The sequence below is a fragment of the Hemicordylus capensis genome, chromosome 2 (genome assembly GCF_027244095.1).
Source record: "Hemicordylus capensis ecotype Gifberg chromosome 2, rHemCap1.1.pri, whole genome shotgun sequence".
In the NCBI taxonomy this organism is placed as follows: Eukaryota; Metazoa; Chordata; class Lepidosauria; order Squamata; family Cordylidae; genus Hemicordylus; species Hemicordylus capensis.
Genome location: NC_069658.1, coordinates 98,245,001 through 98,263,786, shown reverse-complemented (window position 1 = coordinate 98,263,786; position 18,786 = coordinate 98,245,001). Strand labels below are relative to the sequence as shown.

General features: G+C 43.1%; 1 protein-coding gene across 5 annotated transcripts in view; it reads right to left on the bottom strand.

Moving 5' to 3' along the window:
• Positions 1–11,082, bottom strand: part of FRMD3 (FERM domain containing 3) — a 225,423-nt gene extending 214,341 nt beyond the window's left edge. Inside the window, exon 1 of one of the 5 annotated variants that reach the window (XM_053292931.1) lies at positions 10,532–11,082. Coding sequence is in view for 2 of the 5 variants with exons in the window: in XM_053292932.1 (XP_053148907.1) it covers positions 9,662–9,811 (150 nt within the window). In the remaining 3 variants the exon portion in view is untranslated. The other 4 variants (XM_053292929.1, XM_053292932.1, XM_053292922.1 and 1 more) reach the window with 4 other exon arrangements.
• Between the last annotated feature and the right edge of the window lie 7,704 nt (positions 11,083–18,786).

Here is an 18,786-nt window from a genome sequence, read left to right as displayed (position 1 = left end):
TTTGCCCTGAGAAGTCTTGTGACCAAAATATATCAAATATTACTCTCATTGGATGTTTCCATTAAAAAATCTAAGTTCATATTATTTATTTATTTTTATTTAATATTGACAGAGGAAGCAGATCTAGATGAGAACCATAGCAGGAAATATGGAACAAGATCTGGATAGTGAATGCCAAGCTGATGATCATATAAAGAATTACCAGTACAAGCTGCTAAGCCCCTGGTATATAACACCTGCCAGACAGCACATAATCAAAAAGACATTAAGTCCCTTTCACTGGAAAGCATGTGGGCAGAATGGATCATTCTACCATCTGTGATGGGATTTCCCTACTTCCAGATATTCTGAGGAAAGTTTTGAACGAGTGTGAAGAAATCCCCCACTTCCAGGTTTACAGTGCAATTCTATGCATGTTTACTCGGAAGTAAATCCCATTGTGTTTGGGAGGCTTACCCATAGATAGGAGTGCTTAGGATTGTACAGAAACCTAATAAGGTGATCTCGCCCACTTTAATAAAATGTGGTGGTGTTTTTGTTTTTTTAAATGGTTATGCGAGTTAAACTGTGCATTCCCCCCCCCAAAAAAAAACCACCCCCAAAACCCCACCCTTCTTTATCCCAGGCATGGGAAATAGTATAGCATGTAGAAATAAACTTATGAAGTCAAAAAGGTCAACGCAGAGAAAATAACTCCCACAATACAAAATCCTGTATTACTCTGGTTAAATTATAAGTAAGTCTGCATGCATTTTACAATTCTAGAATCACTCCATAAGCTCAAAAATTGGTCTTGGCATAAGTCAGCAACCTGAGAATCTCAGTTTTCATTTAAAAATAAACAAGCTTCCAGTTCTTAAGAAGATGACAGACTTTAATCGTGTTGGCCAGAGTTGAACGGTCTTTCTCTAAGAATTATTCAGAAAAAGCAAATATTGTCGCATTTGCTTAATGTGTACATTCAGTACAGATCACAAAATTAAGCTGTTCTTGATGCAGAGTTTGGGTTATTTTGACTCTGCAGCTATGCGGCTGTGTTTGTACACACAGAATCCACACAGCCTTGTTTTTACCGTTAAAGTGCACTTCCACTACACCCCTCCAAAAATGTGAGAACTTTGATCAGCCATCAAATGATTTATTTTAATTTTAAGTTAAACTGTATATGCAGTAGCAAGCAGAGAACACAATCTCCAACACGTTTGTTGTGTAACAAATTTGCACATAATCATTACCAGATTCTGAGCATGGAAACACTTACACCTGGATTCACAAAAGCTTATACTACAATAAATGTGTTTGCTTTTAAGTTACCACCACAAGAATCTTTGTGGTTGTTTTTGCTACTACAGACTAATTACAACTACCCCTCTAAAAGTATTCACAGAAACTCCAATTAATCTTCTGAGTAAATGAATTGTGTTGCAGTTCTGAGGTGTATGTTCAAGGACATCACAACTTTTTATGCAACAACACAGAAAGCTGTTCTCTCTACCAAGTTATGGGACAGTGTGATCCATGCAGCATCTCAAAGAATGTTGTTTCATATCATGCCTACTAAACTAAGTTCCAGAGTTTCCTGTACAAGCTCTCCTCTCTCTCCCTCCCTCCCTCCCCTAGAGAAGGGACTCAAAGCTGTCAGCTGTGTTCATTGTTCAGAATGAGGCACAAATGAATGAGGCACAAATAACCAGGCTCAAACTATCATACTTCGGGCCCGTTATGCAAAGACCCAGCTTCCCTGAGAAGTCCCCAATGCTGGGAAAAGTTGGAGGAAAGAGAAGAACAGGACAACCAGAAGCAAGGTGGATGGATTCAATTACAACAGCAATGAATGCACCACTGAGAGACCTTAAAGGCCAAGCTGAAGACAGATCATCCTGGAGAGAATCTATCTATGTGGTCGCTAAGAGTCGACACCGACTTGACAACACTTAATCAATCAATCAATCAGTGCAGTGAGTAGAGCAAAAGAAAAATAACCTTGTGTTTTAACAGCTACTAGGCTTACTTTCAGGTGCCAGATCAATATCCATATTATAGACCAATATGTTCTATAAATAATAGTAAATAATTCTATTTTTAAAGTAGCTGTGAGGTACGGATTTGACACTGAAGATGACAGTCCTAGTTCAAGATAAAAGTAAATATACTTTTCATTTATGAATAGAGACAAATATAATTCTGAAATATAACAAGATGTTTGCATATTTTGAATTATCAAAACACAATGCAACCACACCAAATGGCAAATAACTGCAAGGAACTACATTCCTATATATGCCACTCTGACTTCTTTGGACGAAGGGTGGGATCTAAACAAGGTGAAATTAATAATCACATTGTTCTCCAGTTTTCATGAATTTTTACAATACTGTTAGTACCTAGTGAAGGAATGTATCGTTTTTGCATTTTGAAAACTAGAATGTCTAGTTTATTTACTCTGTTTTTACACAATTCCTGTATTTGCAAGCATGCGCACACCATCTCTCTGCCAACTGGATTTAAAGAAAAGGATCCACAATCCTCTACTAAATTATGATATCACCCTACTACTGACTATTGAACCTTTACTTAAAATCTTTCAGATCTGTGTTCGGTCAGGCAGGTCAACCATCTTTTACAAAGAGTCTGCATGTTACAGACTGTGCCTATTATGATTTCAGGATATTTTTCATTCTACTTGTCTATCTTGCTGCTGTGCCACTGAAGTTTTATTCAATGATGCTGCAAAGAAGCTGAGTCCCGGGGAAGCTTAAGAAATAAATCAAAAACTGTGCAATACATATCATCATAAAGATTAGTTAAGTCTTGCCTCTGAGTCCTGACCCTTTCCACTGTCACTCACCCAGCTCACCTAATTTTGAACAATCAAGTCTCATGGATGAAAAAGCAACATATTGAATTTTGACCTTTGGGCTAGCCCTAAGCCAGTGGCTGACCTATATGACAGTGCTGCTGTCTGTTAATCAGCTGTTTAGAATTTGTAATTGCATGATTCGATTGAGACATTCTTCAGCCCACTCAATAACTGTGACTTCATATTCTACAAAGGGAATCCTCATCATCAGTACTGGGAACTGTTTTCTTCCTGGGTGACTGAAGTCCAATTTTCAAAGAACATTAATATTCCAGTGCTAGTGTTACTTTCACAGGAACATTATAACATTTGCACAGAACAAATGCAAGGCTTTAAAAACAAAAAAGAAAAATAAATAAATCTCATGTAACCAGGAACCACCTTTTTGGTATGTTTTGCTATTTTGATCTAAAATGCTGGTAAAACACTGTCTATAATTATGAGAGAGAGGGGAGGGGAAGCAATGTTTACTTGCTTCTTCACATACGCTATGATGATGGTCAGTAAGGCAATGTTGTTGAAAATTATTGGTATAAAATGCTAATTAACAGGCAGCAGGATGCTTTGGAAGCTAGTCCTTCTTGTGGTTCTTCTAGTTGGAACTGGCAAATCAACATTTTGAAAGGGAAAAAATAGTCTGGAGCTGTGGGTAGCTAGTCCCAAGCTGTGCATATCTTTTAAAGACATCTGAAAGCAGCCTAGGTATTTCAAGATACTTTGGTCTTAAGAGCACCACATAATATATATGATTTTACAGGTGTCTGTTCATGTGAATCAACATGAATTTTCCCACAGTCTATTTTGATACCACACAACTGAAAACCTGGTTTCAAATCCTATATTTAGAGACAATTTTATTTTTCCAATCACTCTGCATTAAACTGCATTATGAAGGACATTCATGCTCACTCACTCATTTAAGCCATGAGATCATCACTATAACATTCCATTATGAAAGCATTATTGATATACATACATTGTCTCAGAGAAACTCCCTACTATTTCCTGGCATTACAGAAAACCTGAGGCAAATTCTATTTTAACTGACTCTCCTGGCAGTCTGTTAGTGAACACATGCCAGGCCATAATGCTGCACAGCACAATCAGCAGAGAATTTGGTCCAAATGGAATAGAGACAGATGGAATTACGAGAACAAGGAACTCCTAAAGCACATGTGTTTTCTTCCTCTATCACAAAATGCCAGAAATTATCCTGAAATGACCTACTAAGGTCAGTGGATTTATACATGAAACATAAATAGCCTCAGATGCCTAAATAACCCTCTGTTTCTTAGCAGCACATAAAAGTGTAGTAAATTTTATTTATCCAGCCCTGAGGGACTGGGTGAGATGCAAGAATTCCTAAATAAGAGAACCCAAACTCGGATGCTCTACTATAGTGCTGCAATATTATAAGTATAAATAACTCATCCCAGAAAATATGTTTTAAAAACACATTGGTGTTTGTGCCTGTGCCTGAGCCTGTGTGTTTGTTTCTGTCCGGACACATTCTCTGGGAAACTGCCAAATGTTTCTCATGCACACAGAAATAAGCAACATGTGAAGCAGTTATGGGACTGTCATGCACAAACCTCTTAGAAACCAGCATATTTAAATTTAAGCTGCTCTGGCTTCAAGCATGAAACTACACTGGTTTACCAGCGCAAAATTGGCTTAATTTATTCAAAAATTGCACTTAATACTCTCTTCTATTGGATGCAACACAGAGTTTGCAATACTGTAAGCATGTTCCAGACCATATGCACTATGAACAGAGGACATGGTATAGATGCCCACCGGACATGAGAAGTAACATATGTTTGCCTTAATCCATTCGGGGTAGTGCACACATGGAGGCTATTCACATGGGCGTGCAAAACTGGGCTAAGGGAGCACATGTGAACCGCTAGGAACGGGCCAATCCCGGTGGCACCACGGCAGCAAACCCACCTACGGAGCCACTCTTTAAAACAGAGGTTAAGGGAGCGAGTGCTCCCTTAAGCTTGTTTTTCTGCTCATGTGTCAGCTGCAGCTGCAAGCAGCCACAAATAGCAGACTTGGGAAGGGGAAGGGGATCCTGCGTTGCATCGAATAGTGCACTTGCTCAGTGCACTATTGGAGCTCCAGGGGTGGGGCACATCCTGGTAGCCCGACCCTCGGAGCTGCAGGCAGCAGCCGGTGCTTGTCTGAGTGGGCGATCTGCCTGCCCAGGGACGGCAAAACAATAGTCTGTGAGGAGGTAAGTGCTTTGGGGCTTCCTCCCCACGAACCAGGTGGCCCTTTCTCACTGGTCGTGAGAAAGGGCTCATGGAATCTCATTTGCTACCATACCATATGTACACAATGCCTGGTCTGTCCTGGCATAGCAAGGACCTCACATTCCCCCCCACCTGGTTATCCAGCAACTAAGCATGCTCCTGCCTAAAGTGCATCCACACAGCAAGAGTCTCAAAGTTAGGCGCTTTGTTCATGTAGGATAGGGGCCCTGTCAAACTTACATAGCTGACGAGTGGATGACAAAGACAGGGAGGCCTCATTCACTTAACAAAAAAGCATTTGGTGGTGGAGATGAAGTGACCTGCCTCTTTAGACTTTGCAGACCAACTTACCCATCCTCTTCTCCATCATCTTGCTAATCTAATGTAATGAATGAGCAAGGTCTCCTTGGCCTCCCATCAAGGCTTACCCAGCAGTGATGAGGAGGCCTAGCAAAGTCCCCTTTCCTATCCTTGCATGCCTTGCTTGGTGTGCAAAAAGCAGGATGAAGCCCTATGCTTTTGCATAAGTTTCTAGGGTCCATACAATAATCTCTGGTTCCCTCCTGACTAGTGTACTAAATTGTGTATTGTTTGAATAAGAAAATAATAGAAAAAAGAAAAATCATTAGCTGTGTGTAATGTTATAAGTAAGTAATGTTGTAGGCAGAATCCAGACTAAATTAGTCATGACTGTATTCCATTGAAATTAATGGGACTTAAGTTAGTCATGACTAACTTGCCTCATTTATTTTAGCAACTTAAGAGTAACTTCGAGGCTATTCCCACGATCACTGGAAAGAGGGCAAAGGGAGCTTAGCCCGCTTCCCAGTGATCGTGGGAACCACTGGGCTCGCAGGTGAGCCTGGTGTTCCCAAGGTGGCTAGCCCACCTAATCCCCCCTCCCCTTAAATGAGGTTAACGGAGTGAGTGCTCCGTTAACCTCATTTTCTTCCTCTTGTGTGGTGGCGACACATGAATAGACCCCTGACCGGAAGGCTGCAGCCAGCCTCCTGGGCTCAGGGGTCTCTCCAGGAGGCCTCGTGCACTTGCACAGAGCATCCTGAGACTTCCAGGGGCCGCGCAGCCCCCAATCCTTGCAGCCGGCAGTCATATTTGGCCACCCAGGGCTGCACTTTGATCGTCTTGCTCTCCCCTCATACCCGACAGAAGCTCTTCTCGCGGATCGTGAGAAGAGCTTCTAAGTCCGGATCCTGTCCCACTTTCTGTAACTGCAGTTTCTTTTCATGCTGCCCAAAGAAAAATTCTGTATACCGCCCAAAGCCTTTGGATGGGGCAGTCTATAAATGAAATAGATAGATAGATAGATAGATAGATAGATAGATAGATAGATAGATAACTCGGAAGTGTTATCTATTTAGTCTAACAAAGTTAGAGCATTAAAATATTTTGCTTTACTTGTATAAATAGATATGAATATCTCCCACCTTCTGAGATAGAGAAACAATTGTGTTTCAACATAGAATAGTCTATCTCAGAGTAATTGTCAGAAACAAATAAGACCTTTCAGCATTGTTTCAAAAACCCAATGGTGCTAGCAGCCTTAAATATAATCATAAACGCAATGAATACATTTACAGCCACCTTGTATCCATAGAAAGATGGGATCATCATCATCATCATTTATTGATTTAACATAATCTATGGGCAATATATCAATAAATCCACCTCCTTTCTGGTACAGTTCATTCAGCAATCTACCCAATTAACATTTCTTTAATATGCATCTATTAAATGAAAGTTTTCCTAGTTCAGAGCACTTCCTCTGTGCCACAGTGTAAAAAGGACTACATAAACAAACACTTCTGTGTAGTGCATTAGGAACATAGGAAACTGCCATATACTGAGTCAGACCATTGGTCTATCTAGCTCAGTATTGTCTACACAGACTGGCAGCGGCTTCTCCAAGGTTGCAGGCAGGAATCTCTCTCAGCCCTATCTTGGAGTAGCCAGGGAGGGAACTTGAAACCTTATGCTCTTCCCAGAGCAGCTTCATCCCCTGAGGGGAATATCTTGCAGTGCTCACACATCAAGTCTCCCATTCATATGCAACCAGGGAAGACCCTGCTTAGCTATGGGGACAAGTCATGCTTGCTACCACAAGACCAGCTCTCCTCTCCTGTTTCACTGTTTCACATTCTGTTTAACTGAAGCACAAATCATTTTTCCCCTTGGGGAACCGGATACAAGATTTCATATTCAATAGATTTCAGCCATTCCTATATTTCATGAAGACTTCTACAAACCCACAGGATAAAAAAAAATCATTGGTGTTTGTTAACAGCACAATACATTGGAGGAAAATCCCTGGCAATTTATTTCTAAAGAGACGGAGGGACCGGGGGGGGGGGGGGGGGGGGGCTTCATGGATTCTTAATTTTACTGCTCATTTTCACATGACACATTTAAAAATGATGCATTCTACCAAATTTCATCTTCACTATTTCATGAGCTAAATGCTTCCATTTGTTTAACTGATAGATTAATCAACAAAAAATTTGAAAATTAATAGGCAAGGACCAGTTTTAAACAATTGAGCTATTTGGGTTTTTTCAGGCTATTTTGGTTTGGGGGTATTATTGTAAGAGGTAATGAGAAAGAAACTCTTAAAGATGTCTTGTCCTAACAATGAGTGATCACTTTTGTTTATTGAATCATATGTTATCCTATACTTTCTTCAATATCTCAAAAATGGACTTGTTTTCAATTTTAGATGATACACAAATTTATTTCAATTTAATCCATCAACTAATCAATTAGTTTGTTAAGAGGAAGATTATTAATCAACTATATTTTCTTTGACAGGTCAACATCCCTAATTCTTTCTTTTGTTTAAACCACAGAAACAACATAAATATTTTTCCACGACTGAACATGGTAGGGGCTGCAGTGATGCTGACAGAGGGTGTTCTAACTCCTCATTCAGATTCTGGACAGTGTATCAGTCCTAGATAGCAAAAACAGCAGGCAGGTGGAAAAGCTGCTATATACAAACTGCCAAGTGCTTGGATATAAAGATGCAAAGTATAAATACAAGCAAGCTTAAGAAGGATGGGAAGAATGTTGGTGTTGCCTAATTATACCATCGGTAGTTACTAAGAGCCTTGTTCCTCCAAAACTTCATGTGCAACAGGCCAGCCATCCAGCCCTTCCACAGAGTAGGGAGAGGTCAATTGCCACTTGTCAATTGTCTTCCAAATACAGCAGCCCTCTCTGCTTCAACCACCTCTACCAGGCCCTTGAATTCTACTTCCATAATAATATACTACTACTGCTACTACGAATGTTTATACAGTATACCACTTTTCAACAAAAGAGCTCAACGTGGTTTACATAGGAAAATAAATAATAAATAAATGATACAGTTCCCTGTCCCAAAAGAGTTCACAGCCTAATATATATATATATATATATATATATATATATATATATATATATATATATATGTTAGACACCAGCAGCCGGCACTGGAGGAATCACGCACTGTTCTGGAGTCTAACACTATCCAAAAAATACCCTGTAGTAAGTTTTTTATTAGCATGAAGTGTTAGCTTTATTTGATTCTATTCTGGTGTTAGCTGGAATACTTCCCTTGTTGGTGTTTATTTTAATTTTTCCTTTTAAAGGACTACATTAATGACCTTACACTTAGGGAGAGCTTCCTTAAAGAAAATATGTGTGTTCTGCCCTTGGGTGCTCTCCCAGTCCACATAAGCAGTACTGGTTATGGACCAACTATTCAATTCAGTATAAAGCAGCTTCTTATTTTCTGATACTATAAAAAATAATACCACTAATAACAGTCACAACATAAATTGTAGGCATGCAGAGAAAGTTGTGCCTCCTGTCATCAGTGGTGTCACAGGTGCTATCCAGTAGGGGCCCATGATATTCACACAACCACATTCCGACAGCTTTCCAAAGCACAATAGCCTTCCAAGCTAGGATAGAATCACTTCTTCCAGCAGCACTGTTAATGGCTTGAGATCTGAGGAAAGATAGTACATGCACAACAGAAGGGCTTCCTTGGGGAAAGCCATCCCGCTCTCACAGAACTAATGTGCAGCAGCAGTGCATTTGCTGCACTGTAACTGGTTGCTTGAGAAGGCCCCTTCTTCTAGTGAACTTTCTGGCTTCCCTGCACAGTCCAGGAACACACTCTGTTTTATTCATGCAAGTTCTGCATCAGCTCTCCCACACACCTTGTGGTATCCAGCTTGCCTTTTCCCCTGCCTTGCCTAGATCCCCTCTTTGCCCGTAAACAACTTCACACAACAGTGAGCGCACTGAGCAAAATGCGTGTGTGTGAGTGATGGGCAGAGCAGATGGACACAACAGCAAGGGAAGAGGGTGGCACAAACGCAGCAGGGATGCGTATGCATGGGCAGCACATGTGCAAAGGGAGAGGGCGCCTGCCAGTCGGCATCCCTTTAGCAACTAATGGGCGGCGTTGGGGAGAGAGAGAGTTAAAGGGCCCCTGCTGTCTAAGGAGCCAATGGTTTCCCTCCCGGCCGGGTAGAAGCACCTGAATGTGGCAGGAGATCTCGGAGTCGTCCAGCAGCCGGATGGTGCATTTCATCTCCTGGCTCAGGGACCTGATGCTCGAGCTCCGGAACCGGATCATTTTCATGGTCCTCCTGCCGCCTCGCCTCACGCACTCGCAGGGAGAGAACATGCACCGCAGAACTAAGGGGGGCCGACGGCCAGCCCAGCTGCCTCGGCCCGCCTCGCCGGGGAAGGGGGGCAAGAGGGGGAGGAGGAGGAAGGAGTGACCTAGCGCCTGCCTCACCAGGCGGCAGGCGACTCAGCCCCGAGCGGGCGGCGGCTCCTGCTGCTGTTGCTGGGCGAACATCATGCTGGAGGGAAGGCGGGGGGGAAGCGACGGAGCAGGAGGCGGTGGCTGCTGCTGCTGCTGCTCCTGCTCCCCTCCTCGCTGCCGGAGCGCCTTCTTTCGCCTCGCCGTCCACACCAAAGGCTGCGCCCGCCGCTGCCTCAAGGGGGCCGTCCGCAAGGCTCGAGCCTGGCGCGCGCGGCCTGGCGCGCACTACACGCGCCTTTGGTGCACTAAGAGGGACGAGATAGGGATGGCTCTGTCTTGCTCCTGCTCAATTTGCTGCTGCTGCTGCTGCGTCAAGCCGCGCTCTTCCAGCTCCCGCCTGAGCAGCTCGCCCCCCCGCCTCCCTCCGACCGTTGCCCCTCCCTCACTCGCCTCTCCTCCGCTTCTCTCGCGTTTGCCCCTCGCGCCTTTTCCTCCTCTCTCTTGATTTTTCCCTTCTCTCATTCGTTTCCTTTTGCACCCTCATTTTCCTTCAGCCTTTTTTTTTTCTTGATTCCCTCCCACAATCTCTGTCATTTCCCTTCTTGATTGTCCCCTTCTGCTCTTCTTTTCTCTCACCTTCAAATTCAATTCCTTTCCATTTCTCGGATTTTCTTCAGCTTTCTCCACTTTGCACCTCCTTCCCTATTCCTTTGGACCATTTCTCTCGCACTCCACTTCCAGTCCTCCCCCTCAGATTCCGTTCTTCTTCTTCAGTCTTTTTCTCTTTCCCCCACTCCCTCCTTTGTTTTCTCCTCTGCTTGCCTCTCACGTTTTCTTCTTTTTTCATCATTTCATTCACCACAGCCCTGCCTTCTCATGCTTCACCTCGTTTCTTCTTTCTTCACATATTTTCCCATTCCCATTTTCTACCAATCATACATTTTTACACTCATTTTCTTTACCACTTTTTCGCCTCTTCTCTCCACAGCCCTTTTCACCTGCTTTTCTCCCACTTCACCAGTCCTTTGACTTAACCCCCTAAGCTCTCCCCCCTCAAGTATTTTTCACACACCCCTTTCCTATGCCCTTCTCCAGTCACTCTTCTTCAGCCTCTGTTCTCTACTTCTCTTTTTTCTTCCACTCCTCAACTTTTTTACCCCTTTGTACCTCTCTCTTCCAAGAGCCTTTTCTCTCTCTCCTCCACTCATCTCTATTCTTCCCCTTCTCCACCAGTTATTTTTCACCCCCCTTTTCTCCCACATCATTTCTCCCCCCACATACTTCTTTTCCCCTTCTTTCTTTTCTCAGCCCTTTTCACTCCCTCTATTCTTCCTTTTCTTAGTAATTTATCTTCATGCCATCTTTTCCCCTCCTCACCAGTACTTGCTCTTATCCAGCTGCTCAGTGCACTCGAGTAACAGCTGGACAGAAATCATGCAGAATGGGTTTGGCAGCTTTTAGAGGCTGGCATTTTCCTAGTTCCTAAAAATGTCTTGTTCTGCCAAGTGGAGGATGTAAATCTTGATAATATTAGCTCCTTGGCGCCTTCTTTGGCACCCAAGTCAGGCCTCTGAAAATGGGGTCATGGCTTCATATTGTGAAAACTCAGCTGTTACCTTACCAACCTGTGTGAACAGTTCAGAAAATAACATGAGAGTGAAAAGAAGTGCTAAGTTTAGTGTACTTATCCCTTGGAGTTACAGTATATACAGAGGATTATAGTTAAAAAAAAAAAAAAAGGAAGGGCAGAGGAATTTACAATTAAACCCCTTTGCACTGCAAGCATTAAATACAGACATTGTAAATTAATCAAGGCCTAGACATATCCTTATGAATACCAAATAAAAGGCTGTGAGCAGAGTGGAAGGGATAAAATGCTAATTACTTCTTCCTGTGTAAATATTTAATGCAGTGTTGGTTGGTTCTGATGCACATTATTCCACTCATGTAATATTTTTCTAATTGCATTGTCTCTGGGAGAAAATTTTAAGGACTCTAGGCCACCAAGGCCTTCCTTCTGAACACTCAGCAGTACCTATGTGCAGACTTGGGGAAAATGTTCCAGTGGGCCAGATATGGATTACAGGCCTTATACTTGCTCCTGCATTAGCTATACAGATAGAACAGAGAGTCTGAGACACACCAGCAGACTGATGAGGTTTATGCTACTGACAAGGGCAGTTTTAAAGGCCTTGTCTCCATTGATACTTTACTACACAGTCATGATTATTTAATGCATATCTCACCAGAATCTGCATGACACAGAGCCAGGAATCAGTTACCTCACTCAAAGCTTTGCTGGACTGAAGATAGGTTAAGTGTTCCTGCTAACAATAGCAGCAGAGCATTTTATATTGTTTGGGGTTTTCCCCCATCACAATTATTGTCATATTGCAGCTGGGGCCTCTGCCCCTGTCGTTCTGGGTTAATTATGATCCTATATGTATTCCCTTGCTCACTCACTTGGCTTTCCAACTGTATTCCCTCTCACTGATTCAAAAAGCATACCCAGATCACGTATAATTAGTTTCATGGTATGTGGCAGAGGCAGGAGGAAATGTTGTGCCGTAGAGTCAGTGTCCTGGTGACCACAGAGCCCTGTGGTTTTCTTGGTAGAATACAAGAATGGTTTATCATTGCCTTCTCCGATGCAATATGAGATGATGCCTTTCAGCACCTTCCTATATCACTGCTGCCCGATATAGGAGTTTCCCATATTCTGGGAAACACACCAGCAGGGATTCAAACCAACAGCCTCCTGCTCTCTAGGCAGGTTGCTTCCCCACTGCGCCATTAGGTGGCTTTCATGGTATGTACTGTAGGTTTTTCCCCACTGTTCTTTGCTTATGCCTGGGCAAGACAACCAACCAACCAGCCAGAGTAAATTTGTCATAAGTCACTGAACTGTAGAATTCCAAAAACCACATCCATGTGGCTAATTACTTTGACAATCAAGATGCTAAATGTGGTAATTTGAGACCTGTCACAATCACATTCAAAGGTGCTCTTACCCCTGGACATCGGGGCCGAAGTCTAGGGCCTCCACACACCCTGGGGGCCAAATCGTCTTTAGTCTGTCCTGGGTGGTGTGGTTTTTGCCCTCAAGAACCTACATGTTAAAAAATGATGCTTAACTTGCAGCGGCGGGGGTTGGGGGGGAGCTCCAAATGCCTTTAGGCCCAGGCTCCAAAATTACCTAGGTGCACCTCTGATCACATTATTCCAGTATCATACAAGTGCACAATGGTGCAATTCTGACAACATAATAAACTCTTTTTAAAATACAAAAGCAAATCTTGGAGAGGGACCAAGAAGTGTGTAAGGGACAACCTAGTTACTTTGGTATAATTGCATGTGTTGCTTAAGTTGAGAGTGGGGGTGGGGGGACAAAGAAAAGACAATGTGCATGAAATATGGAGGGCCAAGAAGATGAAGATAGGAGCAGAGCAGGAGGGATCTGGCTAACAAGTTTGCGGAGAATAAAGTGCCTTTTACTTGTTTGTGGGGGGAGGAACCCTGATCTTATGGTACTTCCGTTCCAGAGATATCAGGCAGATCTGTGGCATCACTTAAATTAAGGTAGGGATAAAAGCACCTCTTCCACCACCCATCACCCCTGCCAATAAAGATTCAATCTGCCGTGGAATCCCTGCTCTTTAATCCTGGGTGTATGGAGGGAGGGCACTTTGAAAGCACGGGTTCATAACCATCTGAAAATCACATTTTGAACTGGGTACTGATGACTTTCTTAAACTAAGAAGTACACAACACAGCAGTGCTTGTGGTTCCTGCAGATACTGGTGAAATGAGTAACAAAAAGTAACTAAAAATACAGCAATATTTTTAAAGGCAAAAAGAAGCCAGGATATCTATATACCCCTCTAGAAAGTATTTCCTTGCCCCACCCCCAGAAAGGATAGTCTGCTTTGAGAGCAGAATTGTGGTTGAAGACTAGACTTGCATGTGTGATCTGCCCCAGAACTTGCTGTTAAGTGGAGCCCAAGAAAAACAACAGTGTTGCTAACACATATGCAGAGTGCCTTTTTCTTTCTACCACCATTAACTGCAGAGTGTGTTTTTTTACCTAACAGTTAACTGCAGAGTGCCCTCCCTCCATAACACCCAGAATTAAAGAGCAGGGATTCCAAGGCAAATCGAATCCCTTGGCAGAAGTGGTGGGGGTGCTTTTATCCCTACCTTAACTTACAGATCCTGAATTAGTCTAATTGTTCCCACCATGTACATTATTGTGTCTCAAAAAAAACAAACAAAAAACAGCATTGTTTAATTCATGCCCTTTTATTTTATTAGGAAAGACTGGTTTCAGTTAAGCAAGAATATCATGGTAAAACCCTGCAGCATGATTCTCATTATTCTACTTACAGACTTTTTCTCAGCACTGTACATTATTTTTAAAAGTGATTATTATTCAAAGTAATGTTGAAATAGATTCGTACATAAGTTTCTTCTAAGTCTTGGCTGCTAAAACAGAAGATGAAAAGATAAAGTAAACCTGTTGCACAGCCTGTATTATAGATGAAGCTGGAATGCTTCATACATTAATTCTTTATGGCAAAACTTTGATCTCACATAAATGTTTTGCTCTGGTGTAAACTCTACTGGACCCACATTCTGGCTTCTGTTCTTATACTTTACATATTAAAGATTAATTAACAGTGATGGCACCGCGTTGGTGCTAAGGGAATGACATCCTCATTAAACACTGCTCTCAGATAAACTACTCCCCCAATCCCAAAGTATTGCATCAGTGGCATCTGGCTGTTATAAGGTTGGAGAAAATGTTTTCAGGGTGTTCTGATATAAACTAGAGATATGGTAAGGGCAGAGATATAGACTTGGCAGTATATAAATGCACCATACATGCAAATTATAAAGTAATTAGGCACTTTTGGCACATCTTAGTAACCACTACAATAATTACCAACACTTCCTAAGACTGCAGTCCTCTGTGTGCTTACCTAGGAGTAAGTTCCACTGATCACAGTGGCTGACATCTTGACTAGATGATGATGATGATGATGATGATGATGATGATGAATTCGATTTCTATACTGCCCTTCCAAAAATGGCTCAGGGCGGTTTACACAGAGAAATAATAAATAATTAAGAGGGATTGTGTCCCCAAAGGGCTCACAATCTAAAAAGAAACATAAGATAGACACCAGCAACAGTCACTGGAAGTACTGTGCTGGGGGTGGATCATGCAGAAGAAGGCGCTCTACCAGGTAATGAGATCATCTGGGGAGGTCCAGTTATGGTTGCCACTGGCTCATCTGGTTTCAACTCGGGACCGGGTCTTCTCTGTGGCTGCTCTGGTGCTTTGGAATACACTCCCTGTCAAAATCAGAGTTTTTCCATCTCTGATTGCTTTTAAAAGACCCTCAAGACACACTTGTTTTCTCAGTCTATTAATTAAAATTAATTTTAACTGTTTGTTTTTATTCTGTGGAATTGTTTTATTTTTATTCTGTTTTATATTTGATATATTTGGATTATGTACATCATATATATATATATATATATCAATCAAGTGGTATATAAATATTATAAATATGATTTAAAAAACCAAACAGAAACATAGCTTTTTCTCTACTGACCTCTGCCCTTTAGAATTCCCTCTCTCTGAAGATTTGGGAGGAATAGTCTGTTATCTGTTTACAGAGGAGAATGGAAACTTACCTTTTTTCACTGTGCTTTTAGAGATTGGATTTAACAATATACAGAAAAATCCTATGCATTGTTTATTAAGAAGTAATCCCTAGTGTGTTCAAGGGGGCTTGTCCCCAGTGTGTTTAGGATTGCACATTATTCTTGTTTTGGCTTTGTGTTTTGTTATGATGCTCTGCTTTGATTATTCTTGTTATTCTTGTTTTGGCTTTGTGTTTTGTTACGATGGTCTGCTTTGATTTCTGCTGTTGCTGCTATTTGCTTAGGATGTTTGCCTATTGCTTTTTTGAATTGTTAGAAAATATTAAAAATAGTATTGATCTTAAATTGTTTTAATTTGTTTTTTATGGTAAACTACTTTGGGAGCAGTTATGATTGAAAATATAAAGACTATATAGGCTGACATCCTGACTAATGAGGCGTGCTTGCTTCACGTCTCTGTAGGAATGCAGCAATAGCCCCCACACTACCCCCTGGTCCTCTAGCATGGTGCTGTTGCAGAAGAGGGCTTAGATTTATGAAGCATCCCCCCCTCACTCTGGAACTGCTCTGTAAGACTGAAAACAAGTCACCGAGCAACATGTTTCCAATCTTACAGAGCAGTTCTGAATGTGAAGAGTGTTGGAAGTGAAGGACTTTGTGCTGTCTCTTGTCTCAATGACAGTGGAGGACAGACTAGTGAGTCAGAGGGCTAGAGGGTCAAGACACTGGTCATCCCTTCTCTACTGCTCTGACACTATCCCTTTGGGATGTAGATTGCTACTCTCAGGGACACTTCCTTCCTTCCTGCCTTTGTCCTTCCTCTCTCCCCTTCTCTTCCTGTTCCTTCAGGGGCGTAGCTATAATTGAGCGAAAGGGTTCAAAGAACATAGGCCCCCAGCTCCTGAGGGCCCTCCAGCTCCATCCCTCCCTATCTTCTTCATTGTCTCCCTCACTCTGGGGGGCCACCAGAGAGAGGGATGAACACGGGACCCCTCTCCCCTAGCTATTTCCCTGTGTTCCTTCCTTCTACCTTGCAACATACAAGCTCCTCTCTCCTGCACCATGTGTGCAGAGATGCAGGATCCATCTGCATCCAGCTAGCTAGCTAGATTAGAGATCCTAACTCCTCACTTTCCTATCTAGAATGGAGTTCTCTAATAAATACAATTTATATTGATTTGAAACTATGAACTGGCTTCAAGTTACTTTACTCTCAGCATACACACATGCCTTAACTAAATTCCTCTGTGTTGTGCCTCTGTGCACTCTGCTATAATAAAAAAAAGGGTTTCTCTTACCAGAGAGAATTCCCAGCAGAGAGCACTCTGAATGCTAAGCCTTTTCCTGCAAAAGCACGTGGGGAATGGTGCGGTGGCTAGTACTGCGTGTCCACAGGGGCAAAAAGCACACACGCTTCATTAGTTAGAATGTCTATAAATATAGTAAGTATATACATCAACAACCTGTAGTGATACTGAATAGTTGTGTCAACTTTCAATATTATTAAGTAATGCCCAGGTCACAAAAATCAGTTGAGAGAGAAGCACCATGGCCAAAACATCAATATATCTCAGCAGTATCTGATTCTTAGTACAGCTCCTGGAATTACAAACACATACAATTTAGACCAGCTTTAACATTGCTGGGAACCAACTCAGTAATGAGCAGCAAGCTGGTCCCAAGAGTAGCAGAGACAGAAAGAAATCTGTGGGCTCCCTACCACAATATGCCACAGGCTCTTCGAATCCTTCGGAGATTTTACTTTTCAAGGACTCTTGAAAGGATTGAGGCAGAGCATATTAATGAAGTGGCGAGTATGCAGGGACTGGAGAAGAAGTTATTTGGGGAAACAGCCCTGCCAGATGAGTAGGTGTCATCATTAACAGACATCATCAGACCCTTCCTTCATGTCCCCAATTATTATGAGGACTTTTCAGAATAAGTTAGCCAAAGTAGTCTTTCAGTATCTCAGCATGCAGCCTCTTTGTTTTCCACATTTCTTTTAAAAACAATTCTCAGAGCAAATGCTGTGGAATAATTTTACTCTATATGAGATGTCAGTTTGAAGCCATTCAGGTGTTTCTATGAGTGTGAAATGAGACAATCAGCTTAGTAAGTAACATTCCTGACTGAAAATACCTCTAAAATCTATTCCAGAATGTGCTTGTTCTGGTGTTGCCCCCCAAACACACACACACACACCACCGCCACACTTCAAGCAACGGAGGTCCCAGCTGCATGAGATATTGCTTTCATTCCCATGTAGATGGTTCTATCTAGCACAAAGGACTCTGTGGCTGACATCCTAAGTTTAGTAGATAAAGTCCTATTGAAATTTTATTGACCTTTAGAGTAATTCTTGAGTAGTAGGATTGAGTAATTTAGTAAAGGGTATCAGCCTATGTATCTTAGGCTGGCCTAAGGGTCTGTGGTGCCTTAGACAAATTGTCAGACAAAAATGTGCCACCACTTCCTTTTAGGGATGGGTCCGGACCGGTCCGGAGGCCATTGTAAAGGCCTCCGGATCGTCCGGACCGATCCAGACCTGGCCGGTTCGGTTTGGGTGGAGGGGGTAGTTTTAAGGGCGGGGAGGGTTTACTTACCCCTCCCGCCGCTTTCCCCCCTCCAGCGCTCGTATTTATTGTAATAATTGGGGCGGCAGGATACCTCCCTGCCACCCCTTGTCCCTCTGCAATGCCGCCTCCCCCCATCCTGAGCCGCCACCAGCAGCCACTGAGAGGAGCTCCGCCAGGGAGGATGCACCGCCGAGCACAGCCAGCCAGCTGAGCGCCGCCTCCTCCGCACAGAGGCAGCAGCAGAAGCCGCCGTGCCCAGCCCACCCTCACTTCCGGCTCCCAGGCGACTTCCCCCCACATACAGTGTGGCTGCCTTCCTTCTCCTCCTCCCATCGGGCCACGCTGTATGTGGGGGGAAGTCGCCTGGGAGCCGGAAGTGAGGGTGGGCTGGGCGCAGCGGCTGCTGCTGAGAGGCTGCTGCCAGCAGCCACTGAGAGGAGCTCTGCCAGGGAGAACGTGCCGCCGAGCACAGCCAGCCAGCCAAGCGCCGCCTCCTCCGCGCAGAGGGCGCGGAGGAGGAGGCGCTCGGCTGGCTGGCTGTGCTCGGCGGCGCATCCTCCCTGGCAGAGCTCCTCTCAGTGGCTGCTGGCGGCGGCTCAGGATGGGGGAGCCGCTGGGTGGAGAGGCGCCGGAGGCCGGCTCGGT